Below are 23,324 nucleotides of genomic sequence, written 5' to 3' on the forward strand. Positions count from 1 at the left end.
TTTTGACAAACAGATGCAGCACTGGAGATGCTCACTCATCCATTCCAAGAAATATGGAAGACAGCTTCCTGGCCAACTGACTGGAAGAGATCCATATTTATGCCTATTCCCAAGAAAGATGATCCAACCGAACATGGAAATTATAGAACAATATCGTTAATATCACACACAAGCAAAATTTTGTGGAAGATCATTCAAAAGCAGCTGCAGCAATATATCGACAGGGAACTGCCAGAAATTCAGGCTGTTTCAGCAGAGAACATGGAACCGGGGATAGCATGGCTCATGTCACATGGATCCTGGCTGAAAGCAGAAAATACCAGAAGGATGTTTACCTGTGTTTTATTGATTATGCAAAGGCATTCAACTGTGTGGATCATAACAAATTATGGATAACATTGGGAAGAATGGGAATTCCAGAACACTTAATTGTGCTCATGAGGAACCTTTACATAGATGAAGAGGCAGTTGTTCAGACAGAACAAGGGGCTACTGATTGGTTTAAAGTCAGGAAAGGTGTGTGTCAGGGTTGTATTCTTTCACCATACCTATTCAATGTATATGCTGAGCAAATAATACTAGAAGCTGGACTATATGAAGAAGAACGGGGCATCAGGTTTGGAGGAAGACTCATTAACAACCTGCATTATGCAGATGACACAACCTTGCTTGCTGAAAGTGAAGAGGACTTGAAGCACTTACTAATGAAGATCAAAGACCACAGCCTTCAGTATGGATTACACCTCAAAATAAAGAAAAAAATCCTCACAACTGGACCAATGAGCAACATCATGATGAACGAAGAAAAGATTGAAGTTGTCAAGGATTTCATTTTACTTGGATCCACAGTCAACAGCCATGCAAGCAGCAGTCAAGAAATCAAAAGACACATTGCATTGGGTAAATCTGCTAAAAAGGACCTCTTTAGAGTGTTGAAGAGCAAAGATGTCACACTGAAGACTAAGGTGCGCCTCACCCAAGCCATGGTATTTTCAATTGCATCACATGCATGTGAAAGCTGGACAATAAATAAGGAAGACCGAAGAAGAATTGATGCCTTTGAATTGTGGTGTTGGTGAAGAATATTGAATATACCACAGACTGGCAAAAGAACGAACAAATCTGTCTTAGAAGAAGTACAACCAGAATGCTCCTTACAAGCAAGGATGGTGAGACTGCATCTTACATAATTTGGACATGTTGTCAGGAGGAATCAGTCCCTGGAGAAGGACATCGTGCTTGGCAGAGTACAGGGTCAGCAGAAAAGAGGAAGACCCTCGACAAGGTGGATTGACACAGTGGCTGCAACAATGAGCTCAAGCATAACAACGATTGTAAGGATGGCACAGGACCAGGCAGTGTTTCTTTCTATTGTGCATAGGGTCGCTTTGAGTCAGGACCGATTCAATGACACCTAACAACAACAACAATCCCTCATTAACTTAGATGCAATGATCCTCAACAAAATTCTAACCAGTAGAATTCAACAACATATCAAAAAAATAACACACCATGACCAAGCAGGATTCATACCAGGTAGGCAGGGATGGTTCAACATTAGAAAAACAATTAATGTAATCCATCATATAAATAAAACAAAAGACAAGAATCACATGATTTTATCAATCGATGCAGAAAAGGCATTTGACTAAATTCAACACACATTCATGATAAAAACTCTCAGCAAAATAGGAATAGAAGGAAAATTCCTCAACATAATAAAGTGCATTTATACAAAGCCAATAGCCAACATCTTCCTAAATGGAGAGAGCCTCAAAGCATTCCCCTTGAGAGCGGGTACCGGATAAGGATGCCCTTTATCACAGCTCTTATTCAACATTGTGCTGGAGGTCCTAGCCAGAGCAATTAGGCTAGATAAAGAAATAAAGGGCATCCAGATTGGCAAGGAAGAAGTAAAAGTATCTCTGTTTGCAAATGACATGATCTTGTACACAGAAAACCCTAAAGAATCCTCCAGAAAACTACTGAAACTAATAGAAGAGTTTAGCAGACTATCAAGATACAAGATAAACATACAAAAAATCAGTTGGATTGCTCTACACCAACAAAAAGAACATCGAAGAGGAAATAACCAAATCAATACCATTTACAGAGGCTCCCAAGAAGATAAAATACTTAGGAATAAATCTTACCAGAGATGTAAAAGACTTATACAAAGAAAACTACAATACACTTCTGCAAGAAACCAAAAGAGACTTACATAAACAGAAAAACATACCTTGCTCGTGGATAGGAAGACTTAACATTGTAAAAACATCTCTTCCACCAAAAGCTATCTATACATTTAATGCAATTCTGATCCAAATTCCAATGACATTTTTTACTGAGATGGAGAAACAAATCACCAACTTCGTATGGAAGGGAAAGAGGCCCCGGATAAGTAACGCGTTACTGAAAAGGAAGAACAAAGTGGGAGGCCTCGCTCTACCTGATTTTAGAACCTATTTTACTGCCTCCGTAGTCGAAATAGCCTGGTACTGGTACAACAACAGAAACATAGACCCATGGGACAGAATTGAGAATCCAGACATAAATCCATCTACATATGAGCAGCTGATATTTGACAAAGGCCCCAAAACAGTTAAATGGGGAAAAGACAGTCTTTTTAACAAATGGTGTTGGCAGAACTGGATATCCATCTGAAAAAAAATGAAACAAGACCCATACCTCACACTATGCACACAAAAAAAACTCAAAATGGATCAAAGAACGAAATATAAAATCTAAAATGATAAAGATCATGGGAGAAAAACTAGGGACAACGTTAGGAGCCCTAATACATGGCATAAACAGTATACAAAACGTTACTAACAATGTAGAAGAAAAAGTAGATAACTGGGAGCTCCTAAAAGTCAAACACCTGTGCTTACCCAAAGACTTCACCAAAAGATAAAAAGATTACCTACAGACTAGGAAAAAGTTTTCAGCTTTGACATTTCTGATCAGTGCCTGATCTCTAAAATCTACATGACTTTGCTAAAACTTAACTACAAAAAGACAAATAACCCAATTAAAAAATGGGCAAAAGATATGAACAGACACTTCACTAAAGAAGACTTTCAGGTAGCTAACAGATACGGAGGAAATGTTCACCACCATTAGCCATTAGAGAAATGCAAATCAAAACTACAATGAGATTCCATCTCACTCCAACAAGGCTGGCATTAACCCAAGAAACACATAATAATAAATGTTGGAGAGGTTGTGGAGATAGTGGAACAATTATAAACTGCTGGCGGGAATGTAAAATGGTACATCCACTTTGGAAATCGATTTGGTGCTTCCTTAAAAAGCTAGAAATAGAACTACCATAGGATTCAGCAATCCCACTCCTTGGAATATATCCTACAGAAATAAGAGCCTTTACACTAACAGATATATGCACAGCCATATTCATTGGAGCACTATAACAAAATGATGGAAGACACCAAGGTGCCCATCAAAGGATGAATGGATAAATAAATTATGGTATATTCACACAATGGAATACTATGCATCGATAAAAAACAGTGATGAATCTGTGGAACATTTCCTAACATGGAGGAATCTGGAAGGCATTATGCTGAGTGAAATTAGTCAGAGGCAAAAGGACAAATATTGTATAAGACCACTATTATAAGAACTCAAGAAATAGTTTAAATGGAGAAGAAAATATTCTTTGATGGTTATGAAAGGGGGGAGGGAAAGAAGGTGGGAGAGGGATATTCACTAATTAGATAATAAATAAGAACTATTTTAGGTGAAGGGAAAGACATGACACAATAAAAGCGAGGTCAGCACAACTGGACTAAACGAAAAGCAAAGAAGTTTCTGGAATAAACTGAATGCTTCAAAGGCCAGCGTAGCAGGGACGGGGATTTGGGGACCATGGTTTCAGGGGACATCTAAGTTAACTGGCATAATAAAATCTATTAAAACATTCTGCATCCTATTTTGAAGAGTGGCGTCTGAGGTCTTAAACTTTAGCAAGCAGCCATCAATTAGTCTCAACCCACCTGGACCAAAGGAGAATGAAGAACACCAAGGACACGAGGTAATTACAAGCGCAAGAGACAGAAAGGGTCACATAAACCAGAGACTACATCAGCCTGAGACCAGAAGAACTAGATGGTGCCCAGCTACAGCCGATGACTGCCCTGACAGGGAACACAATAGAGAACCCCTGAGGGAGCAGGAGAGGAGTGGGATGCAGACCCTAAATTCTCATAAAAAGACCAGACTTAATGGTCTGACTGAGACTAGAAGGACCCCTTTGGTCATGGCCCCCAGACCTTCTGTTGGCCCAGGACAGGAACCATTCCTGAAGCCAACTCTTCAGACAGGGATTGGACTGGACAATGGGTTGGAGAGGGATCCTGGTGAGGGATGAGCTTCTTGGATCAAGTAGACACTTGAGACGATGTTGGCATCGTCTATCTGGAGGGAAGATGAGAGGGTAGAGGGAGTTAGAAGCTGGCGGAATGGACATGAAAAGAGAGAGTGGAGGCAAGGAGTGGGCTATTTCATTAGGGAGAGAGCAATTAGGAGTATATAGCAAGGTGTATATAAATTTTTGCATGAAAGACTGACTTGATTTGTAAACTTGCAGTTAAAGCACAATAAAAACTTAAAAAAACAACTAGCCATTTTAAAGTGAATAATTCACTAGCATTTAGCACATTCACAATGCTGCATAGCTACCACCTCTTCTATCTAGTTCCAGAACATTTTCATCACCCCAAAAGAAATTCGTATCCATTTAGTTGCTTCCCATTCCCCCTTCCCTCAGTCCTTGGCATTCACCAATCTGCATTCTGTCTCAATGAATTTACCTATTCTGAATAATTCATATCAATGGAATCATACAGTATGTGACCTTTTTTGTCTGGTTTCTTTTGCTTAGCATATTTTTGAGCTTCATCTATATCGTAGCATGTATCAGTATTTCATTCCTTTTAATGAGTGAGTATTCCATTGCATGGTGTGCCACATTTCGTTTACCCATTAATCTGTTGGTGAACACGGGTTGTTTCCATCTTTTGGCTATTGTGAACAGTGCTACAATGAACATTGGTATACACATACCTGTTTGAGTCCCTGCTCTTAATGCTTTTGCATATATACTTAGGAGTGGAATTGTTAAATGATATACCATTTAAGAACCATCAGACTGTTTTCCACAGGGGCTACACCATTTTACATTCCCACCAGCAATGCACAAGGGTTCCAATTCCTTCACAACCTCCCCAACACTTGTTATTTTCTGCTTTTTTATTATAGCCATCCTAGTATGTGTGAAATGGTATCTCACTGAGATTTTGATTTGCATTTTCCTCCTTGTTAAGGATGTTGAGCAACTTCTCATGTGCTTGTTGGCCCTTCGTATATATTCTTTGGGCAAATATCTGTTCAAGTACTTTGCCCATTTATCAAATTTTAAAACTTTTACAAATCTTATTGTTTTCATTTGCATTGATATAATTTACTAGTGAAGTTACATCTTTTCACAAGTTCATGTGTTTTTAAATTTCACTTCCATAAATTTTTTCTTCATATCTTTTTCTCATTTTTCTATTGTCTGGTTATCTTTTGTTAATTGATTTGGGTAACTTTGTATTTTCTGGATGCTAATCCTTTGCCTATTATATATGTTGCAAATATTTTCACCCAATTATTTATCTCCTGTTTTGTTCTTTTATTTTTTAACTTTGGTTTTATACTTTATATCAAGAAAAAATTATTTTAACCTAGTCATGTTTATACTTCTTTTTGGTCATTTTTTTTAAAAAGCCTTCACTTTCTCCAATAGTCTCTTATGTTTTCTTTCAGTACAACTTTCTTTTGTTTCTGTTATTTATTCATTTACTTACTTACTTTACTTACTCCTTGCTTGCTTACTTACTGACCCACTCACTTACTTACGTACATTGGTCTTTAATCACCAGAAACGTGTTTTTTATTGCGGGAGAAACTATAAGGAGACAAATGCCCTGTGTTGTCGTGGGAAAACAGGGGACCTCTGGGTTCAGATTCCAACTCTGACACCTACAAGCTTCCCGGAGTAGTTTGCTTAACCTTTCTGAGATTCCATTTGCTTGACTAAAACAGGAATAACACCTTATTTTGCTGATTTTTTAAGACACACATTTTAACATTTCTGAAAATTAGAATATACTGTGTCATGGTTTCATTGACACCTTACTGTTGTCACCAATGTCCCTAATAAATATGTTGTTGTTGTTAGGTGCTGTCAAGTCAGTTTTGACTCATAGACCCTACATACAATAGGACAAAACACTGTCCAGTCCTGTGCCATCCTTACAATTGTTGTTATGTTTGAGTCCACTGTTGTAGTCACTGTGTCAATCCATCTCCTTGAAGGTCTTCCTCTACTTTACCAAGCATGGTGTCCTTTTCCAGGGACTGATTCCTCCTAATAACATGTCCAAAGTATGTGAGATATAGTCTCACTATCCTTGCTTCTAAGGAGCATTCTGGTTGTGCTTCTTCTGAGACAGATTTGTTCATTATTTTGGCAGTTCATGGAATATTCAATATTCTTCACCAGCACCATAATTCAAAGGCATCAACTTTTCTTCAGTCTTCCTTATTCATTGTCCAGCTCTAGCATGCATATGAGGTGATTGAAAACATGAAGGTTTGGGTCAGGCACACCTTAGTCGTCAAGGTGACATCTTCGCTTTTCAACACTTTAAAGAGGCCCTTTGCAGCAGGTTTGCCCAATGCAATGTGTCGTTTGATTTCTTGACTGCTGGTTCCATGGGTGTTCACTGCAGATCCAAGTAAAATGAAATCCTTCACTTCAATCTTTTCTCCATCTATCATGATGTTGCTTATTGGTCCTATTGTGAGGATTTTTGTTTTATTTTGAGGGGTAATCCATACGGAAGGCTGCAGCCTTGATCTCCATCGGTAAGTGCTTCAAGTCTTCTTCGCTTTCAGTAAGCAAGGTTGTGTCAATGTGAGTTACAATCATAGTTATAATTGCATGCATTCCCTCAGCAAGGTGGATTGACACAGTGGCTGCAACAATGGGCTCAAGCATAGCAACGATTGTGAGGATGGTGCAGGACCAGGCAGTGTCTTATTCTGTTGTACATGGGGTCACTGTGAGTCAGAAATGACTCAACAGCACCTAACAACAACAACAACAATAATTCCCTTTACCAAGTAGGGTACTGACTAAGCATTGAGGAGAGGAAAAGGAGGCGAGGCAGTCTGAGGTGCCTGCAATGCCTGCCCAGGTGGCCCAGGAGCTGTGGGGCCAGCCGTGTACGTAAGCAATATCCTCCTCAAGTGGAGGCAGAAAGACTGGCCCTGTAACCTAGGACCAGTGGCAGAGTATTCAGGAAGGGGCTGCACCAACTCCAAAGGGATCTGTACCAGAACCAGGGTATGGGAGTCAGGAAAGGAAGGGAAAACACATCACTTAGCTCTTACAAGCCTCACATGGTGGTGGAAGCTTCCCCACTTGTTGAGGGAGCTTTTTCACCCTCTCAAAAATGGCTGGGCAAGTGGTTGCCATTCCCGCTGCACCGGTAACTTTTCAAGGTCACCTCAGGGGATCCAGGATGAAAATCCAGGTGACCTGGTCTATTCCACCATGTTGGGTAACAACCCAGCCCAGGGGTGGAGAAATGATCTGTGACACTGTTGTCTCCCACCCAGAACACTTCGGGAATGAGCTAATGGAACATCCCTTTGGCACCGAGGTTTGGAAGAGTAGGCAGGGTCTGTCTTCACCCCAAATACCCCTGGAACCTGAGGGGGTGCCGATCTACTGGTGGCTGGTACTAGGGCACCTCTCAGTGGTCAGCTGGATGCTGGTTGTCACACAGACACACTTGCCCTGTTTTTATCTTGCCTGGCCTCTGTGCTGCCATCTGCAGGTGGGCCGCACCTCATAGTTTATCTGCAGCTAAGCTCAGGGCCCATTCACCAATGGTTATGGCCAGGGAGCTGTTGCTTCCTGTCCCCCTGCACTAATTAGAGTCCTACACAGGGCTCAGCCACACTCCCCCACCCCCAGACACCTCCTCTCTCCTCATCAAACATCAGATTCTTTCCTCCAGAGAACTGTTCTTTGAATACTTGCACATTGACAGGGAGAGTTGTCTTAAGAAAAGAAATGAAGGACTGACAGTTGTTATCCAGCCCCGTGAGAAACCAGCAGGGACACTGTCTGTTGCTGCTCCCTCATGACAGTTTAGGGAAAGAGCATTCCCCACAAAGGGGCATGCCCAGCTGGAAGAGGGGCTGGAAATGGGTAGAGACTGGTGACAAGCATTTGTGTTTACTGTGAGGTAAGGACAGCCTGCACTAATCGGTATGTTGCAGGTCGCTGTGGCGGGAGGAGGTGTGGGGAGGAGAGTAAGGCAAGGGACCACAGGGAATACGGTGCATGAAGAATGTCTGCACCATGCACTGGGCCCTGGGCAGAGCTGGCATCAAGGTCAGGCGGGGAGGGCCCCGTCTAGCAGGGAGGCTGACAAGTGCCTGGGTGAGTCCCCAGGAAGCATAGAGAAGGACTGTGTCACACAGCTCACATGACAGCAGGGGGACCAAGTCTGAGCTGGATCCACAGCAGGAGGGACTGAAAGCTGAGACCCAGAGGGGAGGCTGGAGTGTGTGACTCCCTCTGCCCTGGTCATGCTCGTCTGGAAGCTGGGCTGGCTGAGAGGTGGGGAGAGGTGGCCCTAGGGTTAGAGCTGCTCTTCACCCCACTGCGGGCTGGAGGCAGCAGAAGCCAGAACTAGGGGCAGGCCAGTGAGCAGCACAGGAGGGACCGGGGGATTCTGATCTGGGCTGCTGCGTGGCTGAGGAACGCAGAGGACAATGAGCCACCTCGCTGAATATGCAGACTTGGTAAAGGAAAGACCAGGAAGGAGAGCTGGGAAAGGTATATTATTCCCAGGCACAGGACACCCAGATGGATAAGGAGGTGGCCATGGAGGAACCAATTTAACACCACCAGAAACGGTCAATCATACCAGAACCAACAGGCCCCAGTGGGAAAGCTTTCTGGATCAGGTTGGTGGTATGAGCACAAGTGTCCCCAGGCAACATCCAGCCCAGCCCCCCCCAAACTTCAGCAAGCACAGAAGAGGCCCAGGGTTAAAGGAGGCAACCCCTCATATGGGGTGTGGTTCTCACAGTGGTGGACAGGAGCTAGGAGGGGAAGAGCATGCAAAGGTCATGGTGACGTTGGAGGGCTTGAAGGCAAGTCTGAAGGAGCACCATGTTATGACATGCCTCCAGAGTCTCATTACAGCACAGCTTCCCATAGGATAGCAACTTCTGTCAGAAATGTGATAAAACAGAAAACATGATGGTAGGTGAGGAACGCTGCCTAATCTGGGCACTGGTATCTTCAGCAACAGGAAGACTATCAGAAGATGCTCACCAAAGTGTAAAGTGAAAACAAAAAAGATATGCCTGCTGACCTTCTTTCTTTCACAGTATACCTTTGAGCTTCTACCTCAGTAGTCCAAATGTGTTTCTGCAACAATAAAAATCCCTAGAATGGCTCACATCATCACTGTTTACTTCCACCCTCTCCAGGCACAAATCGAGCTGAGAGGCTGTCTGTTGGGACTTGGCATACCTTGCCTCGCCCCCTTGCAATGGGAAGTATTCCCTGAGCCCTGGGGACAGTGAAGCCAGGCCTGCTAGGATAGAATGGGAGGGGAGGCCTGGAGGACAAGCAGGACTAGGTATAGTGGACGTGAGGAGACAATGTCATTCCAGGCTGGAACAAAACCAAAAAAACAAATCTTCTGTCGATTCTGACTCATAGCGGCAACCCTGTAGAACAGAGTAGAACTGCCCACTTTTTGGTTAGCAGCTGAGCTCTTAACCACTGCGCCACCAGGATTCCAGGACAGATCAAAGTCATGATCAGGGATTCCAGGGGCTGGCACACACAGGGTGGAGCAGATGTTTTCTTCAGGACAAAGAGCGGAGAGAGGAAGGAACTGGGGAGCGGGGTGGCCAGAGAAAAGACCTGCCGATGGAGCCTATCCCCACATAGTCCTGCACCGAGCCCTACTACCTGGCCCTCAAGTTGGCTGTGTCCCCTGCAATCTGTCTATTCGCCGTCTTCAGGGCCAAACTTCCACTCAGCTCACCAAAATCAGCCTTAGAAATGTGGGACAGGTGAATTGAATGAAAAGATCATCTGTTTAATCAAAGTCCCAAGCTCAGAAGTTTGTTGTTGTTAGTTGCTGTCACATTGGCCTCCTGACTCATGGCAACCCCATGCACTATGGAATGAATCGCTGCCTGGCCCTGAACCATCTCAATATTTGTTGAGGATTGGACTGTTGTGATCCATGGGGTTTTCAATGGCTGATTTTCAGGCATGGATCGCCAAGCCTTTCTTCCTACTCTGTCTTAGTCTGGAAGCTCCAGTGAAACCTGTTTAGCATCATAGCCACACACAAGCCTCCACTGACAGATAGGTGTTAGCTGCACATAAAGTCCGTTGGCCAGGAATCAAACCTGGGTCTTCCTCATGAAAGGAGAGAATCCTATCACGGAACCATCACTTTATCTAAGTTCAGGAGGGACTGAGTGGGAAACATCAGTCATTGGACTTAAGGTCAGTACTCAGTGTCTGGTGATCATGGATGTCACCCCAATTCTCTTTACCTCAGCTTCCTCATCTGAAATAGGGCCAGAGGGGCTCGTCTGCCACCCCACAGGTCTATAGAGAGCATGAAGTGTAGGGCAGGTTCCCAGCAAATGGGAAGCTCACAGACGAGGTGCAGGCTGCTGAGAATCCTCATGATCTGTAAAAATGGTGGCAAGGGGCATCTGACTTCCTCTAACTCCACAAAGGGGAAGGAGAATCAAGATCAACAGCCCAAGGCTGATTCCTATGAAGCAGAGGTCAGACACATCTCCCCTCTCCAATCTTTTTACCAATTCTGATACCAGCCGTCCCTCCCATGGCACTCTCCGCTCTTCTGCTGGATTCAATGGCCACACAGAACTCACAGATCATACTCACAGTTATGGGACTCATTAGGGAAATTATAGGTTACAATTCAGGATCAGGAATGACTCAGGATGCAGTTCTTTGGTCGGGACAGCTTCTCAGGCCTCTCCCTGGTCTTCCACCTCTTGGTCCTCAGCCCTCTTGGGCCTTTTGGGCCAGCCTGGCCTCTGCCCTACTCAGGCAAGTGTTACAAAGCTCTTTAGCTCTGACAATAAGTGCCCAGCAGCACCTCCATCCACCAATAAGCCTCGGCCTAAAAATACTCAGCCCTCTTGCTATGTGGGTCTGTAAGCCTAGCTCTGCCAACAAGTGCCCAGAAGCATCCTACTCTACCAGGAAGCCTCCTGCCTTAAGGTGCTCGGCTCTCTCGCTCTGTAGGTCTGCACAGCCACTGTAACCACCTTGCTCCATGGGCTGGGAAGCCCACTGTGTCTTCTCACGCTGGTCTCCTGGTTCTGTTGCTAGATTTCTCTGCCGCCACATCTCACCATCTTGCACTATCTCCAGTGTTACAGCTCTCTCTCCCTCTCTCTCTCTCTCTGTATCTCTTGGGTCTAGGAGGGTCTCAGTACAGGGATCCTTGGTCCAAAGAACACACTCTGCTACCATCTCTTCTTCTAGGTAGTAATGAGGTCCCCCCTTTCCACCTCTGGGATGGCTCATTTTAAGCCTAGTGGGATGGCAAAACTGACCAATCCCCTCGTTAGGGCTCCATACACCTTATTTGCATGGTCCCATCCCCACAGCAGTGCCATGTGCCTTATTTGTATTATTAGCAAGTTGTTCAATCCACTTGGTGAGCCATAAGCACCTTATTTGTATAGTTCCACCTAATCTTTTGGTGGGAATTACAAGACCATGGCTAGAAAGGCCATGTAAAATCGATCCATCTCACTGCATGACCCCAGCACAGGAAGGAGACACTGGGCCAGGGTCACTCTCCCCTCTCCTGAAACCTCCTCTCCTGTGGCTTTCCCAGAGCTGAGATCTGAGCAGGACCCTGACCTGGAGTATGTATATTCCTCAGCACATTTTCCTCTCTTTTCCATTCCTTATAAATCAGAAAATTAATTAACCAGAAGAGAGCCTTCTGCAACCGAAATCCAAATGCATTTAATATATAATTTATACATGAAAATGTGTATGCCAATGTGTAACAGATTGCCATATAAACACTTTTGCAATTACATGCATCCGTCTGCCTCCCAGGATGGCTTTGGGCAGATGACGCAAGGTCCAGGCTCAGGCCAGGTGGGCTGGAAAGGAAGTTTTCAACAGTCAGTGATGCAGCTGCTACACTGCCACATTGGAAGGAGAGAGATGGCGGGCCCAGCTCAGCACCAGCACTGCAGGTGAATCACGGTTCCGGCTCAACCTCCCCCTTGGAGGGCTCAGTACTCCATGCCAGTTCCAGGCTAGGCCCCAAAGACAGGAGACAGAATGGGCTATGGTCTCCCAATAGAGCAGTTTGAGTCCATTGGGAAGACCAGGCAAGCAGATGGACAATGACAGTGTGGCGAGGGCTGGACAGGGTGATCCTGCTGCCATGTGGTTGCAGAGAAGCAGTGCTTCCCTGTGCCAGGAGGGCTCCCCAAAGGCTCCAGGGTTGCGGGCCAGTACTGGAGGAGTTTGTCCAGCAGATGGAGGCAGGAGGGAATTCTAGCAGGGAGGTCTGCATGTGTACCACAGGAGAGAGGGAGCATGTCTGGATGGGAGCGTGTGTGGTTGTGGCATGCAGCCAGCACTGACCAGTGACAAGCCTGGAGTTGACAGCAGCAGCCAGGTCCCTCAGGGGCCTGTGCTTAGCCAAGAAACAGGGTTTTGTCCAGGACTGAAAACTCAACAGATCCAATCAGCACTTCACTCTGGTGAAGAGTATGGGGCCCAGAGGAGGGTTGTTGTGGGCAGCAAGCAAGAAAGGTGACCGAGCTTTAGACACTATTAAGCGCAAGCATCCATGTGAGTGCCAAAACCAGCAGGGTCTTTTTTCTTTTTTAAATTTATTTTATTTTTGGTGAAAATATAGACAGCAAAATCTGCTCCCATTCAACACTTTCCAGACATAATGATCAGTGACATTGGTTATATTCTTCACATTGTGTCAACATTCTCATTACTTCTGTTCTAGTGGTTTCACTTCCATTTACTTAATCGCCTTACCCCGCCAACCTTCTCAACTATGCTTTCAAATAGCTGTTGACTCTTTGATCCTATATAGATTTTTTTTTCTTTTAAAGAAACATAATATTCAAATGTGACAATCTTTACTCTTTGGGCTAAGCTGTTACTTAGTTTAAAGGTGACTTCAGGGGACAGTTTCAATTCAAGCTTTGAAAAGCAACTCAGGGCCAAAGTCTCGGGGACTCCTTCAGCCTCAATAGGTCTGGTAAATCTGGATTCTTTAAGAATTTGAAGCTCTCTTCCACATTTTTTTTCCCTTTTTATCAGGATTCATCTATTGTGTTCCTGAATCAGAATGTTCAGTAGTAGTAGCTGGGCACCACCTAGTTTTTCTGGTTTCAAGATGGAGGCAGTGGTTCATGTAGACAATTAATTCTGTAGTCCAGTTCCTTCTTTGATTCTTGGTTTCCTTCTTTCTCTTTTATCCCAGATAAATAAAGACCAAGACTTGTATCTTAGATGGCACCTCATAAGCTTTTAAGACCCCAGACACTATTCACCATACTGGGAGGTAGACCATAAACTTTAAGAACCATATTATGCCAATTGACTGGACTGTCCTACAAAACCATAGCCCTAAGCCCCAAAACCAAGAGAAATAATCCCATGAGGTGAATGGTTATGACTAATTAGCATCAGCATCTGTAGCCTCCCCCCTTTTTTAGGGGGAAGGCTGTCGTTATTGTTGCAAAACCCTATACAATCTAGCATTTATCCCTTTTCCCTATGTACAGTTTATTGACATGAGTTACTTTAGTCACGCTGTGTAAACTTCACCCACATTTGGTGCCACCGTTCCCATTTCTATAAACAAAAAGTGACTACTACCTAGGGAGAACTTCTCCCTCCTTGCCCCACCCCTGGAAACCACTAATGAAATTACTTTCTGTATATTTACCCAAGCAGGATCTTGAGCCTTTGCCAAACCTCAGTACCTGCCTGCTTCAGGCCCATGGCCACAGAACCAGCACCCTCTCACAGAGGTGCACCAGTCCTCTAGTTTGATTCATACATGGGCTTGCAAATAAACACCTGAACTAATCCTCAACTTTATATGGAATGGCAAAAGGCCTCCCAGTATCTAAAACAATGTTGAAAGAGAAGAATAAAGTAGGAGGACTCACACTTCCTGATTTTAAAACATACTCTACAGCTACAGTAATCAAAACAGCCTTGTACTGGTATAACAACAGACACATAGACCAGTGGTATAGAACTGACAGTCCAGAAATAATCCCACACATTAATGGTCAACTGGTTTTTGACAAGGGTGCTAAATTCATTCAACGGGGAAAGAAGAGCCTCTTCAATAAATGGTGCTAGAAAAATTGGGTTTCCACATGCAGAAAAATGAAACAGGATCCATGCCTCATACTGTATGCAAAAATAAATTCAAAATGGATTTAGGACCTAAACGTACAAACTAAAACCATAAAATTCTTAGAAGAACAAGTAGGGACAACGCTGTCAGGCCTAGCATTCAACAATGGATTATCTAATATAATAACAAAAGCACAAACAGCAAAAGACAAAATAAATAAATGGGACATCATAAAAATTAAAAACTTCTGGCACTGGGTTTCTGGGTTCATCAAAAGACTTTACCAAAAAAATGAAAAGACATACTGACTGGGAACGTATCTTTGGAAACCATATATCTGACAAGAATCTAATACCTAAAATATATATAAAACTTTGACAACTTATCAACAAAAGGCAAATAACCCAATTATAAAATAGGCAAAGGACTTCAATAGACATTTCACCAAAGAGGACATTCAAATGGCCACCAAAGACACGAAAAGATGCTCAGCATGATTAGCCATCACAGAGATGCAAATCAAAACCACAAGATACCATTTCACTCCCACTAGGATGGCTAAGATAAAAAAAAAGAAAACAACAAATGTTGGTGAGGATGTGGGGAAACTGAAACCCTTACACAGTGCTGGTGGGAATGCAAAATGGCACAGCTGTTGTGGAAAACAGTGTGGCGGTTCCTCAAAAACCTAAAAATGGAACTACCATATGATCCAGCAATTTCAATTCTAGGTATATACCCAAAAGTCTTGAAAGCAGAGACTCAAAAATAGATGTGTACACCAATGTTTGTTGCAGCACTATTCACAATAGCCAAAAGGTAGAAACAACCTAAATGCCCATCAACAGATAAATGAATAAACAAAATGCGGGACATAACTACAGTGGAATACTACTCAGCCAGTAGGAGAAATAAAGTCTTGATACATGCTACAGATTGGATGGAACTTGAAGACATGCTGAGTGAAATAAGCCAATCACAAAAGGACAAATATAGTATGATCTCACTTACATAAAAAGACAAAAAAAGGGAAATGAATAGAGACCAAAGTTTAGTAGTCGTTACCAGGGACAGAGACGGAGAGGAAAAGTAGGGGTTAATGGTGACGGAAAAATCACATTGATTAAGGGTAGGGTTGCACAGCTGATTATTTTAATTGCTGTCAGTAAGATAAATTGGCAAAAGTTGTGTGACAGATAAATTTACAACAACAACAAAAAAAAAAAAGCGTAGCTGTGAGGCTGCTTATGTAAAACCAAACACAACGTGGGATTTTGTTCCTTGGTTTGGAGGTTTGGGGACATGGTTTCATGGACATCCCAGTTAACTAGCCTAATTACATGTTTGGTGCATCTGTTCTGCCTCCTAGTTTGTCACATAGTGCCTGGGGTCTTAAAAACTTACAAGTGGCCATCCAGGGCAGAAAAATTGGTCTCTGTTCACCTGGAGCAAGAGAGGAAGAGGGAGGGTCAGGAATAGAAGGATATGGAATGTGTGGCTATTCACCTCCATGAACAACTGCCTCCTTGCCATGGGACGGGAAGAGCTAGATGGTGTTGGGCTACCACTACTGAACATGTTGATCAAAGATTTCACAGAAGAATCCCAATCAAAAGGGGGAAAATACAGAACAGAATTTTAAATTTTCATGTACTCTAGACCTCCTAGAGCCATGGAGGGTGGATGAACCCCTGAGATTATTGCCCCAAGATGATCTTTAAACCTTAAACTGAGAATATCTCCTGAAGTCATCTTAAAACCAAACAACACTTTAGCTTGACTAGTAAAAATTGTCTGCCTTAAGCATTATGCTCTTTTAAGAACTATCTATATGGGATCAAATTGACAACAACAACAACACCTGGAAAGAGTAGTTGGGAACTTTAGGGGGCAGTGAGTTTATGTTGATGAGAGGGGAACATTCAGAGGAAGGCTGCACAGCTTGAAGAATTTAATCAATGTCACTAAATGGTACTTGTAGAAACTGTTGAATTGCTGTGTTTATTCTCTTAAACAACAACAAATAAGTAAAATTTAGGGAAAAACAAAATAAACACCTGAGGTAGGTTGGGCCGGGGCATCCTGTCTGTAGTTGCTACTGCCATGTGGAGTTGGTCACCCCTTGTGCAGGATGTCCCCTGACTCTATCTCACCAGCTGCCCCATGGGGACTCCAGGTACACCCCACACCGTCCTCCCATGGTGCACAAGACTGGCCCAGCTGAGAACAGAGAACTTCTGTACCATGCACCAATGCAGGTTGGGGGAGAAGAGGGCAGTGGCTGCCGTTCTTCATGGCCCCCTGGCCCTCCGCCCAGAACCACTCGTGCAGGGGGTCAAGAACATACCCTCGTCTTCCCCATGCAGTGGTCCACTGTAGTCTGAGCACCTGAGGATCTGCTGGTGTCTTCCCAGAACTTGAGCCTCCCCACAAGACAAAGCAAGCCCCTGTTCCCCAACCCCATCAGGGGCCCTGGTAGCACCCTCTGTAGCCTTGGTGCCTTTTAGTTCTGGTCAACAGAAAGAGGCTTGGCCCATGGGACTGCATGCTCCCAGGACCAGGGTCCCAAGCCCAACGTTTCTCACATCAGTGCATCTTGAAGAAGCCTAGCCATCGCTAACTTCCCCACCTCCCAAGCCACTTACCTTGCTTGGTTTTGGGGGTCCTGCAGCCTTCTGCCTGGGCCAGGGCCTCTTGGGCCTCAAGCTCCCTCCAGCGCCTTAGCTGCTCCTCCCTCATTTTGTAGAAGAGGATGTGCTTCTGCACATCGCTAAGCTCAGCCAGCAGCTCAGGGTCAAGGTATGTGTCCTTCAGGATCTGCTGCAGCATGGTGCTGCAGACACCCACGCCAAGGAGCAGCTGGCTGGGGTGCCACCCTTACTCCAGGGCCACTTCCAACATCCCCTTTGTGTGCTGCATAGTCACTCAGCCTCAGCTACCTGCCAGCAACACACTCATCTCCTCTGCCCAGGGCAGCGATGGGGGCCAGGCAGCTGGCACCAGACAGGCAGCTGGGACCCTGTGGGGGCAGCAGACACCAGAATCAACCTAGCCCGCCTGGCAGGTCATCAGCACCTGAGTACTGGCCCCACCGAGGACTCTGGGAGGACAGGCAGGGTGTGCCAGAGCCTTCAGCCCAGCAGGCTCCATGCCCTAGCCTGCCTGCCTGGGCTTGCAGGTGTCAAATGATCTGTTCATGGAAGGTAAAGATGACACCAGCTGTATCAATGACACTGCCCTGGCCAGCTGGGAACTGATCGCTCCTCTGCAGATAAGAGGAAGAGGAGGCTTTGCCTACTAATTCCATGTCTTTTGAGCAAATTTCAAACAGAGGCCAGAGGAGCTGGCCAGCTGCTCTGGGCTCCCCAGCTCTTGGCTCTACCTGCCCCTGCTGCCAGCCTTGCTCTTTTCCAGGCACGGTTCGCAGGTATGGAGGTAATGCTTTCAGCACTCTGCCTGTGGGGAGGGAAGACCTTTCTACCACCTGCTGCAGCCAAGGAAGAAAACAAAACAAAATCAGTGGGGGCTGTGCAGGGGTCTTTATCATGTAATTCAGGGCCTCAAGGGAGACAGATCTGTTTCTAACTAAAGAGGTTCTAAAGACACGCACGTGCTGGCAGATTGACCCTCCAGAAAAAGGTCCACTTTGGTGGTTGTTGCTGATGTTTTGCACAGATATCTGGAATTCACCAGAAGAAAGAATGAAACTGCCTCTTTTGGGTGCCCAAGTCAAATGCACAGTTCCGCCTGGCAAGTGGACTCCCCTGGGGTTTGCTGAGTGAGGATGGGGTGGAATTCCTGTTGCCAAGAGCAAGAGTTCTCCCTGAGTGGTACTCAGAGCCACTGGCAGCTGCCCTTTTACTTGGATAAGGAAATTGGGGTTCCAAGAGGGTAAGTGACTTGCCTATGGCTACCCAATCCGTAAGTCACCACAATGGGACCCCATCCAGTCTTCACATTGAATCCTGCTGGCAACTCTGAATCCATGGATGGTTTGAAAACCTAGCCCAGTCAGGGGATTAAAGAACAAAACAGGGTTTGGCACTGTGTTGGGTGGGTTGGTGACCTCCATGACCCCTTTTCTTCCAGCAATGACGGAAGGTGGGTCAAGCACCCAAGAGGGATGGGACAGGAGCGTGAGCGAGCACCTTCCTCTGCCCTGCAAGAAAAAGGCACGTGCAGGAAGGAGGGTTAGCGGTTCAGAGGAGCTTTAAGCCCACAAGGTTAGAGAGAGGTGTGGAGAGGCAGGCTGCCCTTCCCCAGGTCCCCTGGCTTCCCAGTGACCGCCCCGCAGTGTGACCTGGATCTTTGGGAGTTGACCTCGCTCCTGTCCTACAGAGCTGTGGCCCTAGACTTCCAGCCCCCTCTCTCTGTCTTCTCCCAACTCCATCCTTTCCTCTCCTCCAGCACTGGCTTCCCGGCTCCGCTCCCCTCGCGTCTCTTAGCTCTTCCCCAGCCTCCCCGAGTCCTAACGCCCGAAGCCTCTGGCACAACTCTTCGCTTTCTCGCTCTAACTGTGGCTGGGTAAGACTCCCGGAGCTCGGAGGAGACATGGCGTCGTCGTTGTTGTTAGGTGCTGGTGAGTAGGTTCCCACTCTTAGCGACCCTATGCACAACACAAGGAAACACTGCCCGGTCTTAGTGAGGAGGCCGCCAATGGACCTGGCCTCCTGCTGGAGCGTCCTTCTTTCGGGGGGGCCCCAGACACGTACAAGAAGGGCCGGGGCAGGAGGAGTGCTGTGCAGGGGGCAGGAAGGCGCAGGCCTTGGGGAGAGGCGGGGTGTGGCGTGAGGTCCAGCTCTCTAGCTAGGTGGTGATGGCGCTACCCCTCGATGGGGACTGGAGGGTGGTGGCGGCGAGACGGTAATGGCAGACCTGAGGGATGCGACGGCCCGCCTTAGTCCTCCCCCGCCCCAGCCGCCTCCGCGCCCCGTTTTGTCTCAGAGAGGGACCTGGTGGAGGAGGGCTGCTCCCTGGCAAGCCCGGTGGTGGGGCAGAAGGCCGAGAGACACTGAACCCCCGGGACGTGAGCAGCGGCGGAGCGCAGGCTCGGCGCCCGCCGGGGAGGGCTTGCGGCCGCCCGACCCCGCTCGCGCCGCGCCGGCCACCTACCCTCCGGGCTGGGAAGGCCGCAGGTCCGGCCTGGGGCGTCCCTGGCGGCGGGCCTGGGCGCGCGGTGCGGCCCAGCGAGGAGCCTGAGGCCGGATGTGGGGACATCGTTCTCCCTTCTAATCGGCCTGCGTAGGGTGTTGAGTTTTGCCTGCTAACGCAATTCCTTTCCGGGCAGTTGGTGCAAGCAGGTTTTCCTCCTCACGTCCTGTTGTGCAAGTTAAGGGAAACCTCCTGAATATCCCTTGGTGGGGTGGGGTGTCGTCCAGCATGGATACCACCCTGTCACAAAAAATGGGGTCCATCTGTTTGGCGAGGGAAAGTGTCCACAGAGAAAATGAAAGGGCAGTGTGCAGACTAGCGTGTACAGTGTAATTTGTTTTTTAAATTCTGTGTGTTTGATTACTTTTGCACGGACAAAGGAAAAAATATTCTAAACATCTAAATGTTTAGGACGGCTTGTGATTTCTTCTTGCAAGGAGAGGGGGACCGCTTTAGACAATTCTGTATTTTTTGCATGAGTAAGAAATACTTATATAATTATAATTCCTATAGCTGAAATAAAACATATTTCAAAAATCCCAAAGTGTGACCCCCCCCCCCAAAAAAAAAGAAAAGAAAATCAGCCTACTTAGGTCACTGCAGGCAGAGCAGGATTGCATGCACAGCTTGGAGCATCAACACCCACCCTGGCAGGCACCAGCCAGGAAGGACAAACCAGCTGTGTCCCTGGAGGGTCCTCAGCTGGAGAAGGCTCTGAGCATGTCTCAAAGTCGACTTATTGCTGGTGTGGGGAGTAGGCAAGGACAGAAGGCAGGGAGATTGTACGGCAGACTTGGGCCAAAGTCTAGGAAAGGTGATGAGGAAAACAGGGGTGGAGAAGGAGGGGGCAGAATTGGGAGACTTTCCTCATTCCAGAGCCTCCTATCCAGTGTCTCTGCTTTCACCCTGGCTTCCATCATTTTTTTTTTTTTTTTCATTTAAAAACCTAAATTTTAATTTTTTAAAATCTTTTGAAAACCTACATCAGATCTGCTCAAAACCCTCAGTAGCTCCTGTTTTACTCAGAGTCAGAGCCTCCAGGCCCTCACACTGGCCCACAAGGCCCTCCCTAACCTGCTCCTCTACAGCCACCCAGCACCTCCCTCCACTGTGCCACCTCCAGGCACTGGCTCCAGCCACAAATTTTAACTCTTCTGTACTCCTGATCCCCCTTACTCTGCTCTATTTTTTCCCTTAGCACCTATCACTGTTGTGGGTGGAAACCCCAGATTCTGCTCAGCCTGACTCACATTGGCCAATAAATGAGAGACCCAGGTGGGAGACCAGAAAGTTTCTTTTATTTTATTGCGCAAGGAAAGGAGTCAGTCATAGCTGCTGCTGCCAAGACTGCTCCCTGAGGTCCAGGCAGAAGGTTATTTTTAAGGGGTTTACAAGTAGGGTGTTCATACAAGCTACATCAGCAACATTCTTAATCATACTACACAGGCGCAATGGCGTTTACATATAACTTCATGCATCGCCAGGATTTTTATGGGGCAGGCCAAGCAAAGGAACTAGGATTCTAATGCAAAGTTGTGAGGTAAGCCAAGCAAAGGAGCTAGGATTCTAATGCAAAGTTTCGAGGCAGGCCAAGCAGCCTGCTTGAGGCAGTGGGATTGTCTGCACCCTGGGGACCTCTGCCTTATCACTTTCTAAAATATCATTTTATTTGTTATGTTTTCATCTACTCTAACACACATGGAGTCACCATGAGTCAAACTCCACCCAATGACAACTGGTTTTAATATCAAGAAAAGGATGGGTGTTAAATAAATGGAGCTAGGATAACTAGCTAGATCCTTGCTTGTTACCTGTGATCCCACCAGGGCATCCGTCAGTGGTCATAGCTTTAGGGGTTCTGTGGATATATAAGAATAATTACTGAACCATTAGTCATAATAGTGAAAACTTCAAAATAAGTGATGTGTTCAATAGAACGAGTTTAAAGGTAATTTTGAGCCCAAGAGACAGAAAGGGTCCCATAAATCAGAGACTACATCAGCCTGAGACCAGAAGAACTAGATGGGACCCGGTTACAGTGGATGACTGCCCTAACAGGGAACACAACAGAGAATCCTTGATAGAGCAGGAGAACAGTGGGATACAGACCTCAAATTCTCATAAAAAGACCAGACTTAATGGTCTGACGGAGACTACAAGGACCCCAGATATCATGGTCCCCAGACTTTCTGTTAGCCCAAGACTGGAACCATTCCCAAAGCCAACTCTTCAGACAGGGATTGGGCTGGACTATAAGACAGAAAATGATACTGGCAAGGAGTGAGCTTCTTGGCTCAAGTAGACACATGAGACTATGTGAGCAGCTCCTGTCTGGAGGTGAAAGGAGAAGGCAGAGGGAGACAGAAGCTGCCTGAATGGACACAGAGAATACAGGGTAGAGAGGTGGAGTATGCTGTCTCATTAGGGGGAGAACAACTAGGAGTACATAGCAAGGTGTATATAAATTTTTGTATGAAAGACTGACTTGATTCGTAAACTTTCACTTAAAGCACAATAAAAAAAAAATAGTTTAGATTAATAAATCATGGCACATCTATAGGATAACATGCTATCCAGCCATTAGAATTGATGTTGAGAAGAGCATTTATTGGCATAAGTAGGTGCTCATAATTTATACTAAGAGGAAAAGCCGTATGTAAAATATTATGTGTAGCATGGTCCCAGTTTTATGTCTCAGGTGTTAAAAATAAAAGTTTAACAATATTAAATTTGTACATGCACTCATTAGCTGTATTTTTCATTTCATGAACTAGAGAACAACTGGTCTGAAATCAGATGAGAGTTCTGAAGATGAGAAAACCTCCATAGACTCTTATACCCCACTGCATCAACAATGCTATGGAAACGAGCCCAGAACAGTGTTTTTATTTAAAAAAAAAAAAAAAAAAAACCTCACTGCCATCAAGTCCATTCTGACTCATAGTGACCCTATAGGACAGAGTAGAACTGCCCCATAGCATTTTCAGGGCTATAAATCTTTATGGAAGCAGACTGCCACATCTTTCTCCAGTGGAGCAACTAGTGATTTTGAACCGCCGACTTTTTCATTAGCAGCTGAGCACTTAACCACTGCACCACCAGAGCTTCTCGTTTTTATAATAGTTTATCCTAACACACAGCTGCCAGTCATACCCTGGAGTTTCTGTTTCCCAACACTGACTGAATTCTTCAAAGTAGTACAGTGTCTTTGTTGTTGTTGTTGTTGTTAGGTGCCGTCGAGTCGGTTCCAAATCATTGCGACCCTATGCACAACAGAATGAAACACTGCCCGGTCCTGCGCCATCCTTACAATTGTTGTTATGCTTGAGCTCGTTGCAGCCACTGCGTCAATCCACCTCGTTGAGGGTCTTCCTCTTTTCCCCTGACCTTGTACTCTGCCAAGCATGATATCCTTCTCCCGGGACTGATCCCTCCTGAAGACATGTCCAAAGTATGTAAGACACAGTCTCGCCATCCTTGCCTCTAAGGAGCATTCTGGTTGCACTTCTTCTAAGACAGATTTGTTCATTCTTTTGGCAGTCCGTGGTATATTCAATATTCTTCGCCAACACCACAATTCAAAGGCATCAATTCTTCTTCGGTCTTGGTCTTCCTTATTCATTGTCCAGCTTTCACACGTATATGATGTGA

The 23,324-nt window shown here is 45.5% G+C and overlaps 1 protein-coding gene across 2 annotated transcripts in view; it reads right to left on the reverse strand.

Annotated features, from left to right (window-relative positions):
* SH2D4B (SH2 domain containing 4B) overlaps nt 1-17,351 on the reverse strand; it is a 171,530-nt gene extending 154,179 nt beyond the window's left edge. For both annotated transcript variants that reach the window (XM_049893814.1, XM_049893815.1), the window contains exons 1-2: nt 17,168-17,351; nt 16,676-16,678 (exon numbers count right to left, since the gene is read on the reverse strand). In XM_049893814.1, coding sequence (XP_049749771.1) covers nt 16,676-16,678; nt 17,168-17,351 — 187 coding nt within the window. The remainder of the gene's footprint in view (nt 1-16,675; nt 16,679-17,167) is intronic.
* Between the last annotated feature and the right edge of the window lie 5,973 nt (nt 17,352-23,324).

The sequence above is a fragment of the Elephas maximus genome, chromosome 8 (assembly GCF_024166365.1).
Source record: "Elephas maximus indicus isolate mEleMax1 chromosome 8, mEleMax1 primary haplotype, whole genome shotgun sequence".
Taxonomy (NCBI): domain Eukaryota; kingdom Metazoa; phylum Chordata; class Mammalia; order Proboscidea; family Elephantidae; genus Elephas; species Elephas maximus.